Raw genomic sequence first — 12,575 nt, 5'->3', positions numbered from 1 at the left:
TTAAAATGCATCTGTGAGATTCCATCTCTGCCCAAAATCTGAAGCAACTACAGCAAAAAGATCAGGATCTGATCTGTTATCCTCTGCAAGCCACCCTCTCTGCTGCTTTTGGAATCCAGCCACCACACTGAGAGGAACCACAAACTAGTCCACATGTGGCGACCTCACAGAGAGGCCTGCGTGGAGAGGAATCAAGATGGCCAGGGCCCACAGCCAGCCTCTACTACCAGATGTCTGTGTGATCAGGCCTTTGAAAGATTCCAGCCCTAGCTTTTAAATCCTCTTGCTGGAGCCCCAACATCATAGAGCAGAGCAAAGGTGTCTCTGATATCCAAATTCCTGCTTCACTCCTAAGCATAAATAGTTATTTTATGCCACTAAGTTTTAGGATACAATTTATTACAAAGCTAACCAGAACACCCAAATGTTAGTGAATTGAAAAGAAAAATATTTGTGTATATATGTATAACTGAATCACTCGGCTAAGCAGCAGAAATTAACATTGTAAATCAACTATGCTTCAATAAAATTTAAAAAAAGAAAAACATTTGCGGTGCCCAGCATAAGGCCTCAGTCCTGTTTGCTAAATTTACAAAGCTGCCAACAGCTCCAAACTTACCCAGTTTAATAATTTATAGTTTCTTACCTCCAAACTGCCAGAATGTGCTGCCCAATGTAAAGGGGTAAATTTATGGAGAACATCAACTTCGTTAATGCTGGCACCACGCTGTACGATTTCTGAAAGCTGCTTTACGTCTCCAGCACGTACTGCATCATGTATGCTACCAAAATGCACTTTCTTCCTGGCACCTACTGAAAAACCAAATTGCTTAAAATATATTGCAAAACTAAAAAAAGCCTAAGCATTGACATATATAATCTATCACGTGTAAAGTAGGTAACTAGTGGAAAGCTGCTCTATAACACAGGGAACCCAGCTCGGCGTTTTGTGCCGACCTGGAGCCGGGAGGGAGGTTTAAGAGGTAGCGGTATATACATAAATAGAAGTATGACTCATTCGCATTGTTGTACAGCAGAAACCAGTGCAACATTGTAAAGCAATTATCCTCCAATTAAAAAATAAATTTAAGATAAAAAAAGACTAAAACAACAATTGAACCGAAAGTACAAAGTCACTTTGGCTTTCCAAATAATTTACTAACAAAGATACTCATGAATAACATCTTAATCGGACTTCATTTTCAGCTCTAATATGTAAAGAGCACAGAAGTCATCACATACATTCATACAGGAAAAAAGCTGAACAAACTGAAAATCAACAACTTTCCTTAGACTCATCAGAATTCAGGTCTCAGGGCAAACAGCCACCCTGAATTTGGAAAGACAGGTCAAGAGAAATGTGGTCAAGTTCAGCTCACCTGGAGCAGAAGCCACTGGAACCACAAACTTCCAGAAGCACTCAAGTGGTAATTTTGACAAACTATTGGGGGCTGGGTTATGTACTAGCCTAAGAGTGAGAAACTCCTCAGGGCAATAGTCTTACAAGGCCTCCTCATTTTCATAGATTTTACCTTCAAAACTCCACCAGGTTATCACTGTGAAAAACCAAAAAAAAAAAATCGCTTCATGTCTTCGGTAGAGGGAGGAGAGAGGTGACCATTTGGAAACCTGCCCAGCTATTCTCTGTAACAAAGGCCTACACTCCAGTGGAAAAGACTTAACCAGAACCTTATCTCACATGGGCAGATACATCTTATCAATGTTTTTCATATCTTTCTCATATATCCTACACTAAGAAAGGGATGGCACAACTTTTACTTCATACATGAAGTTTCATATTTTATAATTTCATGTTCCAAACATCAAGACTGCACCGTCAGCCTTACTGTCCCGTGAAATATCTTAACGTGCATTGTGAACCAGAAGCACTGAAAGTACTTAAGCATGAACAGACAGTAGTTGGGGAAGAAGTAAATAGTTCAAATCAGTTGACAGCTGAAATCATTTCTTACACCAACTATTAGCAAAATACTATGCATTTTACTCAAAAATCCTTTCTGAGCATCTACCATGTGCCAGGCATTATGATAATACAATGAACAGACATGGATTTTAGACATTTTCTTTCCACAGATGCTTTTAAAATTACTGGGATAAATTCGACACAATAAAAAGCCTGACAGTAACATCCTAAGAGTTCAGGTAAAATAAAGGAGGAAGAGGAGGAAACAGTGGAACAAGTCTCTGAAGAACGATTGAGATATATGTATCCGGGCAAAGGAATAAGGAAGCATCCCACAAAAAACCAAACTACTTGGTAAATGTTTAATGATGTTAATCCCCCTAGGTCAAACCTTCATTATTCTCCTTTATTGATTTCTTTTAAACTTTGGCGTAAGGGCTTGTATTTGGTTCTCCAGATGAGCAGTGGGGCCTTAGTTCCTCGACCAGGGACTGAATTCATGCCCCTCTGCAGTGACAGTGCAGAGCCTTAACCACTGGATCACCCTGAAATCTCCATTATTCTCCTTTAAACAAGTACTGCAAGATCTACAAATGACATTCTACCCATTTTCATCCATTTTATACAGGAACACTCTAATCCACCATATGCAAGGACACTACCCTGATCACTTCATGCCTCCACACTCCAAACCGCTTCTGGTTATCCAGTGCTCATCTAGAGGCTCTCAGTATGACTGTCTATGCCCTCCCATAACTTGCTGCATGCTAAGTCGATTCAGTCGTGTCTGACTTTGTGGCTCTATGGCTGTAGCCCTCCAGGCTCCTCTGTCCATGGGATTATCCAGGCAAGAATACTGGAGCAGGTTTTCATGCCCTCCTGCAGGGGATCTTCCTGTGTCTCAGGGATCCAACCCGCATCTCATTATGTCTCCTGCATTGGCAGGTAGGTTCTTTACCACTAGCACCACCTGCGAAGCCCTCCCATAACTTGCCTCCATCTAATTTCACAACCTTTTTCTCACCACATGCCATTCCAGTTTATTCATTCATCCACTCATCCACCCACTCCACATTACAAGAAATGTTTGGCCAGATTATTTTACTAATATGTATCTAGAAACATTTTAAAAACCTGTACACAATGTTGAATCCTGATTAGGAAGCAGTTTCCAACTGTAAGAATTAAAAAGCATGATAACTTATAGGTGTTTTTTATTCAAGATTTCTGCCTTGATTATATAGAACTTTCTAAGAAATACTTGTGTATGTCATTTTTTTTAAACTGGAAGAAAAAAATTCTGTTGTTTCATGTAGTGTTTAGGATGTCCTTCACTCAGTTGATTAAAAAGATGAAACCTGAAAAAAAAAAAAAAAGACATGGTCTCTATCCTCAAAGAACTCACAGAGATATACAAATACAAATTACAAACCAATGTAGTAAGAGCAACGACAGAAATATTCCTAAGAACTTAGGAAGCAGAAGACTTCTAACTCAGCTAGGATAGGAGGGAAGGAGAGCAGAAAAGGGTTTCTAGGAAAGGTAACACCTGAGATGAATCTTCAAGGATTAGCAGGATTTTTCCAGGTGAAAATGCATGCAGGGAAAGGCATCCTGGACAGTTCAAGAAACTATAAAAATACCCACCCTACTGTGGAAGCATAAGGTTGAAAGGAAAAGAAGCTAGAATTAGACAAGAGACAGGATGTACTGGAACTTGTGAGAGTTGAACAGATAGCGGGGAGTCATTAAAGGATTTTAAGTAGAGGACTAAGAATGATCAGATGTGTAACGCTGGCTGCAGTGAGGGGAATTAATGGACTGGGGAGCAAAACAGCAGAGAAGAGACTCAAGGAGACCATGTAGGAAGATATCTACAGGAGTCTCCACCAGAGAGGTTGAGACCCTCAACTAAGAGAACAGCAGTAGGAACAGAAACCGAAACAGATTCAACATATATTAGGCAAACAGGACGAAATGAACTCGGAGGGATCTGGTATGTGAAATAAGGGAAGAATAACAGGACAACTCCAAGGTGTGTGACTAAGTTACATCAGTGGTACAGGGCCACTGAAACAACCAACACTAAAGGACAGAGAGGACATAATGATACAAAATCATATTTTGAATGTGTTGATCTTGAGGTGCCCAAGGAAGAGTTCCACAAGGGAACTGTATATGCAAGTCTGCAGCTCCAAGGAGAGGTCTGGAGCTGAGCTCTCACGGTTACCTGTGTCTCAGTAGTAGGCAGCTTTCTCTGATCCCCAACCTCATCCCACAATGGAGTCAGGGGCCCTCTACTCTTTCTTATAATATTCCTCAGGCTAGTAATTACTTGCTCAGTATTTATCTTCCCCACTAGGAGGAAGGAATGTGTTTGTGTTCTTTGCTCACAGTATCCTTAAGAAAAAGCACACAGTAGACACTCAATATTTACTGGATGACTGAATGAACAATAGGGTTATTATTATTATTCAGTAGGGTTGAAGTCGTAGAACATAACAAGCAAAAAAGCATCAGTGATGGCACTATCCGAGGGGGGAGAAAAAAGCAACATTTATGGAAAGGATAGAAGAAAATTTAGGGTGGATGGATGGATGCGTGGATAGTTAGCTAGCTAGACAGACAGACAGGGAGAGTCGGGAAAGTGGAAGGAAGAAAATTAGGTGAGTCTAATATTTCCAGGGCTTCCATGGTTGCTCAGAGATAAAGAACCAATGCAGGAGACGCGAGTTCCATAACCTGCTTCCGGAAGATTCCCTGGAGAAGGAAATGGCTACCAACTCCAGAGTTCTTAGCTGGGAAATCCCATGGGCAGAGGAGCCTGGCAGGCTACAGTCCATGGCGTCGCAAAGAGTCGGACACGACTCAGCGACTAAACAACAACAAACAAATACTATTTTCACAGAGTCAAATGCCGCAGAGATGCCAAGAACTTAAAAGGGTCCATAAACTTTAACAAGAGTTGCTATCACCTAGGAACGAAGTCTCAGGAATGGGCGCAAATGGGCGCCAAAAAAAAAAAAGGTAAGGAAAGCTGAAACGAGGAAGGATGGGGGCCAGATGACCAGATGAGCTTTGGGACCCACTGTAAACAGGTCAATTAAGGGGAAAGAAATGAGTGACAGGTGAGAAAGGGAAATGCCAAGAAGGGGCTCGAGTGAGAAAAGTGGAGTGTGGCAGAGACAAGGGCCAGCGAAGCGGTCCGACTCACACGGGGTCGCAGTCTCCGTGGAGGAGGTGGACGGTCCCGAATCGGACACCCCGGGCATGGTGCGGCGACTCGGACTCCGGGGGGGCGTCGAGTCCAGGCCCCCGCTGCTGCGGCGGTCTTCGCTCGCTGTCACCCACGAGCCACTGCAGCAGCGGCTGTCTCCCTCGTCGTCGCTAGGCCCGGGGCCGCCGTCCTCCGTCGTCCTCCCCCAGGAGGCCCGGCAGCGGGAACCTTCGTCCTCACTTTCCCTCTCCCAGAAGCGGCGGCGGCTGGCGTCTTCGCTGACGCTCACCGCGGAGGAGTCGCTGGCCAAGTAGCCGCGATCTTCACTCACCCCTTCCCAGGAACTGCTGAGGCTGCGGCCGCCATCCACACTCGCGCCCTCCCAAGAGCCACTGAGGCGGCTACGGCGGTCGTCACTGCCCCTCTCGCCCGAGTCGCTGGCTCGGGGGCCCCGGACCTCCCGGACTTCCTCCCAAGTCCCGCCGAGGCGGAGGCCGCGGTCGTCTCTGACGGATCCCGAGGAGTCACTAGTTGGGTGACTTCCGACTTCACTGAAGCTCGCGTCGCTGCTGAGGCCTCCCCTCAGTCTCTCCCAAGAGTTGCCGGGACGGTGGCCGCCGTCTCCCCTGACTCTCTCCTCAGAGACGCTGCGGCCGTGGTCCAGGTCTTCGCTGACCCTTCTCGAGTTATCGCGGGAGAAGCCGACGTCTTCACTTCCTTTTCCCGTCGGTACCCGGCAGCGGCGGTCGCTCTCCTCGCGGATTCTTTCTCTGTCTTCGCTAAGACGAGAGCCTTGGCCCTCGCTCACTCTATCCCTGGACGGATCACCGCGACGGCCGTGCCGGCCGTTTATCCTCCACACGCGCTGGCTGGTGCGGCGGCCGCCGTCTTCGGTTGCTACTCCGCGAGATTCGCTGTGGCGGCGGCCGCCGTCGACGAGCACCCGCTCCACTGAGTCGCTTTCCAGCGTCCCGACACCAGCTACCTGGTTAGAGAGTTGGGGGGCGGGGGGCGCGGGACGCGGAGCCGGCGCCCTGGAAACGGGTAAACTTCCGGCGTGCTGCGGTAATTTCCGGTTCCTCGCCGCTGTGCGTCACTTCCGGCTTCCTTGCCCTTTCTTCTTTTTTTTTTTTTTTAAGTACTCTTTATTTTTTTCGAGGCGTCCCCTCTAGACATGGTGGTGTGGAACGGGTTTCGGTGAAATGGCGCTCGGCCTCCCGTCCAGCCTGTCTCGGCCCCGTCTCTATAACGGCTTGGTACCGGTTGCGCCCGCCAGAGCTCGGCTACGCCAGTGGAGAGGATCCGGGACTGCAGTCGGCGTCCGTGACCCGAGTGTGTGCCGCGAACCGGGCGGGGCCTTGCATCCTCTGGAAACCTAGTGTACTTTTTCGGTGCCGGTTGAACCGTTGGAGAAAGTATATTCTTACCCTGTCATAAGTACGGACAAAAGACCTAATGGAGAAGTTAAGCGGCTGCAGTGCTGTGCTATTATTGAGTGTGCCCACCGCCAGCCTCTTTGATAATCGCTTGGTACAATTTCTCACACTAATTTTGTAAGGTAGGTGTTTTCCCCGTTTTACAGATGAGGAGATTCGAGGTATGAGTAATTTGTTAAGGCCATACAGCAGGTAAGTTGCAAAGCCAATGTGAAAAGAGAGGTCTTTAGTCAAAAGACTGCTCCAGATCTCCTGACTCCCAAGATTTCGTTTCACTGTAAAATGGTTTCTTTGAACAGTTTGGCCCAGATCTTTCTCTGCAGCCCAGTTGCTTGACGTGTGTTCTTCCATTCGTGTTTATAGCAAACACGGGTCAGGTGTTGTGCTAGCATCTGAAAATACAGAAATTAGAATTCTCTGCCCTCCAAGGACAAGCGCATCACACACTTTGATTCTCCTCTTACCCTGTTCCCCCCCCCCCACAACCTTAACTGCCTTGCCACAGGTTTTGTTTTGTGAACACAATTGGGAAAGTCCCCTGACCCTGCTTTTCTTCTCTTGAAATATAGTAAATGCCTTTCTTTACCTTTCATCGCCTCTTGTAATAATAATAACCTCCATTCGTTGAATTCGAATGATGTGTTGTTTAATATAACCTACCAGGTTGGTATTACTGTTCCTTTCTACAGATAGAGAAGTTTAACGCCAAAGTTAATTTTTGAGGGTACATTTGGAGAAGGCAACGGCACCCCACTCCAGTACTCTTGCCTGGAAAATACCATGGACGGAGGAGCCTGGTGGGCTGTAGTCCATGGGGTCGCTAAGAGTCTGACATCACTGAGCGACTTCACTTTCACTTTTCACTTTCATGCATTGGAGAAGGAAATGGCAACCCACTCCAGCGTTCTTGCCTGGAGAATCCCAGGGATGGGGGAGCCTGGTGGGCTGCCGTCTATGGGGTTACATAGAGTCGGACACCACTGAAGTGACTTAGCAGCAGGCTCTGACGGTAAAGAATCCGCCTGCAGTGCGGGAGACCTGGGTTTGATCCCTTGGTTGAGAAGATCCCTTGGAGGAAGGCATGGCAACCCACTCCAGTATGCTTGCCTGGAGAATCCCATGCACAGAGGAGCCTGGCGGGCTACAGTCCATGGGGTCGAAAAGAGTTGGACCCAACTGAGCGACTAAGCACAGCACAGCACACACAGCTAGTAAGTAGTGAGTCCCCGAATGAGGTATCCAACCTAAGTCTTGATTTTGCTGTGCATACTCCTCAAAGTCTCTGAATTCCCACGGTCTTTATTAGACCAAGTATCACCTTTTATTGTTGTTGTTGCTAAGTCACTTCAGTCATGTCCGACTCTGTGTGACCCCATAGACGGCAGCCCACCAGGCTCCCCCGGCCCTGGGATTCTCCAGGCAAGAACACTGGAGTGGGTTGCCATTTCCTTCTCCAATGCATGAAAGTGAAAAGTGAAAGGGAAGTCGCTCAGTCGTGTCCGACTCTTAGCGACCCCATGGGCTGCAGCCTACCAGGCTCCTCCGTCCATGGGGTTTTCCAGGCAAGAGTACTGGAGTGGGGTGCCATCGCCTTCTCCTATCACCTTGTATTAGTTACCTTTTAACAGTTGGTGCCCACTCCTACCCCCTAGGGACTCTGACCTGGAAGATAGGAACTATATGTTTAGTCCATCGTGGCATTCCTAACATCTAGAATACCTAGTTTAAGGGAAGTGCTTTCTAACTGTTGTTTGGGTGAATGAGTGGGTTGATGTTTGGTTGATTGTCTGGTAAATGAACTAGTAGATTGAACATAAATTTTTTCAGGGACTTCCCTAACAGTATTCTGCGCTTCCCCTGCAGAGGGTGCCGGTCTGAACCCTGCTTGGGGGACAAAGATCCTACTTGCTGCTCAGTGAAGCCAAAAGCAAAATTTTTCAGTTGGTAGAGAATTTGAGATTAGTCAGCCTAGTCCTCTCATTTTTGTAAATGGTGTAACTGAGGCCTTTTGTCTTATCAGACATCTATTGAGTTAATTAATATGGGCCAGTTCTTATGCTAAATGATTTGTAAATAGTCTTAAACTTAATCTGTATTATTATTTCTATTTTTACAGGTGAAGAAACCAAGATTTGGCCAAGATCACATAGCTAGGTGATAGGGAGTTAGAACCCACTATGACTGACTCCAAATTAATCCAGTGTTTGTAGCCACATTATAATAATGGTAAAGACTTTCCTTTTTGCTCTGTTGTATGGATAAACACCCTGAGGGAATAAGGCAGCGCACTTTTGATATACATTTGGTGGAGAGAATCAGGAAAGAAAACAGACAAGCAGAAAAAGGAAAATCTCCCAAAATAAACTTGAATTAAAGATAAAAGCAGAAATTAATGAAACAAATAAAATTGATCATAATAGTAGCTGGTGTTTGAAAAGAACAAATAGCAAATCTGAGGAAGAAAAGGAAAGAAAACGGGAACAAGGGGAACATATTACAGATATGAGGGACTTTGAAAACAGAAGTGAATTATTTGTGTGTGCTCAGTCACTCAGTGTTGTCCAACTCTTTAGGACCCAGTGGACTATAGCCTGCCAGGCCCCTCTGCCCATGGAATTTTCCAGGCAAGATTACTGGAGTAGGGAACCATTTCCTTCTCCATGCAATCTTCCTGACCCAGATATTGAGTAATCATTGTAGTACTTTGTAAATTAGAAACTTGAATATACATTAGGGAAAGAATGGCTAGATAAATTATGTTATATTCATATAATGAAATATTACATGAGGAGAAATGCAGCTCTCCATGCATTAATCAAAATGAAAATAGTTGTAAGACAGTAAATGAAAAAGAAGGCAAAACAATACATATGTGATCTCATCTAATTTCTAAAAATTAGTTTGTAGAATTTTCCAAAGTTTGGTAAAGATCTAAATTGTTAACTCAGTGGCTACTTTAGAGAATAAGATATGAAAAGAAACTATTTTTGTCTGGTATCAATTTTTTATTTTTTAGATATTCCTAAGTAAAATTAGGGCTTCCCTGGTGGCTCAGAGGTTAAAGTGTCTGCCTGGAATGCAGGAGACCCGAGTTTGATCCCTGGGTTGGGAAGATCCCCTGGAGAAGGATATGGCAACCCACTCCAGTACTCTTGCCTGGAGAATCCCATGGAGGGAGGAGCCTGGTAGGCTACAGTCCATGGGTTCACAGAGTCCAACACGACTGAGTGACTTCACTTTCACTTTCAAGTAAAATTAGGAAGCACAGGAAAACATGCACTCTTACATAAAGCAAACTTTTAAGAAGTATATGAGCCAAGAATGATTAAGAGGCTAAGAGGACGCTGATTTTAGCAAGGAGTCATTGATAATATTCAGGAGAGCAATTTTAATGAAATAGGCCAGCTGTATAAAAGCACAGGATTTCAAGGTAAGTGAGGGACTAACTGAAGGAAGTTTCTCAAGTGAAACATTTCAGAACACTGAAGTGGGTATCGGCATTCCAGAGAATCAGAACCCTTTGTAAGTAGGAAATTTGTGGTTACAAGTAAAATTGGCTATCTCATTTTTTGCAAAGTGGGGTGATAAAGCAGGTTGTTCCTATAATCCTCTGTAAACTAACTCTTTCCATCTAGTTCTACAGGAGGGAGTAGGGCCAACCCCAGGACAAGAATTAAGTGGGTTTTGGAAACCATCTGTGCTTTCTGCCTTTACACCTTCTTGGCTTCCCTTTTGTGCTCCCCTCTAAACCCTCACTGGGCTGCCCCATGGGTGCTTTTTTGCTCTTATTCTATTAACTTGTCCTTCCCCACCTGCCCAGCAGTGCCCATTATTTCAGAGAGCTGACCCCATATAGGAGTGAGCAAAATTCCTACTCCCACAGAAGTTCAGGCTGTTCTTGACAGTTACCTGATTTTCCGTCTCCACCTCCAGACTGCCTCTTTAGTCAGCTATATCTTTCTATTTGCAGACAATGCCTAGAGACCTTATTCTATCTTTCTGAATATTCTGAGTAAACCCATCAAAGCATTCAATGAGTGCTAACTAGGCATAAAGAAAGCCATCCAGGAAAATACAGTGAAAATCTAAAATTGTCTTTTAGGTTGAACTATTCTGAGAACCTTTTTTTTTTAAATTGAGGTATATTTGACATTTGGTGTTAGATGTACAACAGTGACGTACAGTTTTTGTGGTAAGGGTTATATTTCCTTTATAGTTATTGTCAATGTTGGTTGGCCATATTCCTCGTGCTGTGCAGTATTTGCTTGTAGTTGACTGTACACATAGGTGTTGTACCCCTGAATCCCTTACTCTTACCTTTCTTCTTCCCCTTCCCACTTCCCCACTGCTAACTACTAGTTCTATATTTGTAAATTGTTTTTGTTGTTTACTAGTTTTATCTTTTAGATTTGACACATTTGGTATCATTATTTTGTTATGTTTTTAATATATGAGGTCCTTATTTTTCTCCCCAAAGCTTATTGTTAGCTGAATAACAAATTACTTTGTATTTTACAGAACATGAAAGTTGGAAGTTAAAAGTAGGTAAATTATGTTAAAATCAGAGGATATTGTAAAGAGGGTATAAACAGTGAAATATTCCTTTTATTTCTTCTCACAAACTTCCAACTCTTATTTCCAGACAGTACTCCAGGAACTTCCCTGGCAGTCCAGTGGTTAAGACTCCGTACTTCCACTGCAAGGGGCACAAGTTCGATCCCTGACCTGGAAACTAACATCCTGCATGCTGTGAGGCAGGACCAAAAAAAAAAAAGACAATATTCCATCTTCCCTGGGGCCTCCTTTAGCTTTCCTTGCTATACTCTCTTGTGTAGATTAATGGTTCTAGTTCCTAATGGTATGTGTAACTCTTTTCCATTTTCTTAACAGCCAAAAAAGTAGGTGCTGCTGATTTCTAGATCAGTTGTCAGATCTGGCTATTTACTAGAATTAACCATACGGTTTTTTAATGGGGATGTAATCGACATAGAACGTTGGTTTTGGTGTAACTGGAGCTTTTTACGTATTAGAGGTGTCTCTGAGAATCTACTAAGTAAGACTGGAGGTAAGCAGTCTCTTCTTAGCATTCACCATGATTCTAATGCATAGCCAAGTTGAAGGGCCATCCTTCTAAGTCACTGCCTGACATCTACATCAAAAACTAGGAACTGAATTTTCAACTTCACCTGCAGATACCTGTGAATATGTAAGAGAAATATTGTCCTTCCTCAGACTAAGTCCTCTTGTGCTATTCTGCCACATCTCTTTCCAGCTGAGACTGGTCTCTCCATCATTTCCGTCTTCAGTCTGTCTCTCCAGTGAGTTCCGTTAGTAAACTAAGTGCTAACATCTGTTTATATAACTACAATCAAATCTCTCCAGTTAAATTTCATAGAATAGCTTGTCACCTCTCACCCATACTCAACTGTTGTTCAGTCAGTAAGGGATACCTCTCACTTTTTCTGTATTTGACCTTTTGGACTACCTATCTGGAAAACAGTTTCCCAGTTGCTGGTTTTTGCTTCTTCAGTTGTGGTTATTTCTCACCTTCCCACCAGTGAGTCTTTAATGTTCCCTGAATATTCTCGATACATATGTAGGTTTGAATGTCCCCTTCCTTGACTGTGACATACTTATAAGCATTTGATAAAAGCTATGGATGGTCTTCCCCCAAAAAGGCACATGAAGTCTTGGCCTACATTTTTAGATTCAGACTGCAGCATTTCTTCCATGACATTGTTCATACAACATATGAATATTTTATCTCTCGCAAATCATAAATGTTTGTCTCAAATCTAGTGGAGACCAGTTTTCTCACTGGACCTCCCCACTGCATTTACTACAAATCTTTCAATTTTTATTCACTTTCTTTAAAAACGAAGACCAACCTTGGATGCAGATAGGCTATCGCCTCTGCTTAAAATTTCTAGTGGCTCCTGTGGTCATCAGTGTAATACAAGCCTTCACATCTGCTGCTCATTCTTCATAGATACCCTTG

The 12,575-nt window shown here is 44.0% G+C and overlaps 1 protein-coding gene and 1 long non-coding RNA gene across 9 annotated transcripts in view; one reads left to right on the top strand and one right to left on the bottom strand.

Annotated features, from left to right (window-relative positions):
- Positions 1-6,178, bottom strand: part of ANKRD42 (ankyrin repeat domain 42) — a 62,742-nt gene extending 56,564 nt beyond the window's left edge. Inside the window, exons 1-2 of one of the 8 annotated variants that reach the window (XM_027532420.1) lie at positions 5,139-6,178; positions 647-813 (exon numbers count right to left, since the gene is read on the bottom strand). In XM_027532420.1, the coding sequence (XP_027388221.1) occupies positions 647-813; positions 5,139-5,196 (225 nt within the window). In that variant the 5' untranslated portion in view covers positions 5,197-6,178. Of the gene's footprint in view, positions 1-646; positions 814-3,058; positions 3,253-5,138 lie in introns of those variants that run through there. The other 7 variants (XM_027532424.1, XM_027532416.1, XM_027532417.1 and 4 more) reach the window with 7 other exon arrangements.
- Positions 6,143-8,959, top strand: LOC113886320. Its single transcript, XR_003509411.1, has 2 exons — positions 6,143-6,699; positions 8,694-8,959. It is a non-coding gene; the product is annotated as an uncharacterized LOC113886320 (long non-coding RNA).
- Positions 8,960-12,575: the final 3,616 nt, after the last annotated feature.

The sequence above is a fragment of the Bos indicus x Bos taurus genome, chromosome 29 (assembly GCF_003369695.1).
Source record: "Bos indicus x Bos taurus breed Angus x Brahman F1 hybrid chromosome 29, Bos_hybrid_MaternalHap_v2.0, whole genome shotgun sequence".
Taxonomy (NCBI): Eukaryota; Metazoa; Chordata; class Mammalia; order Artiodactyla; family Bovidae; genus Bos; species Bos indicus x Bos taurus.
The sequence above is the reverse complement of the archived record's forward strand: the minus strand, read 5'-3'. Positions and strand labels throughout refer to the sequence as shown.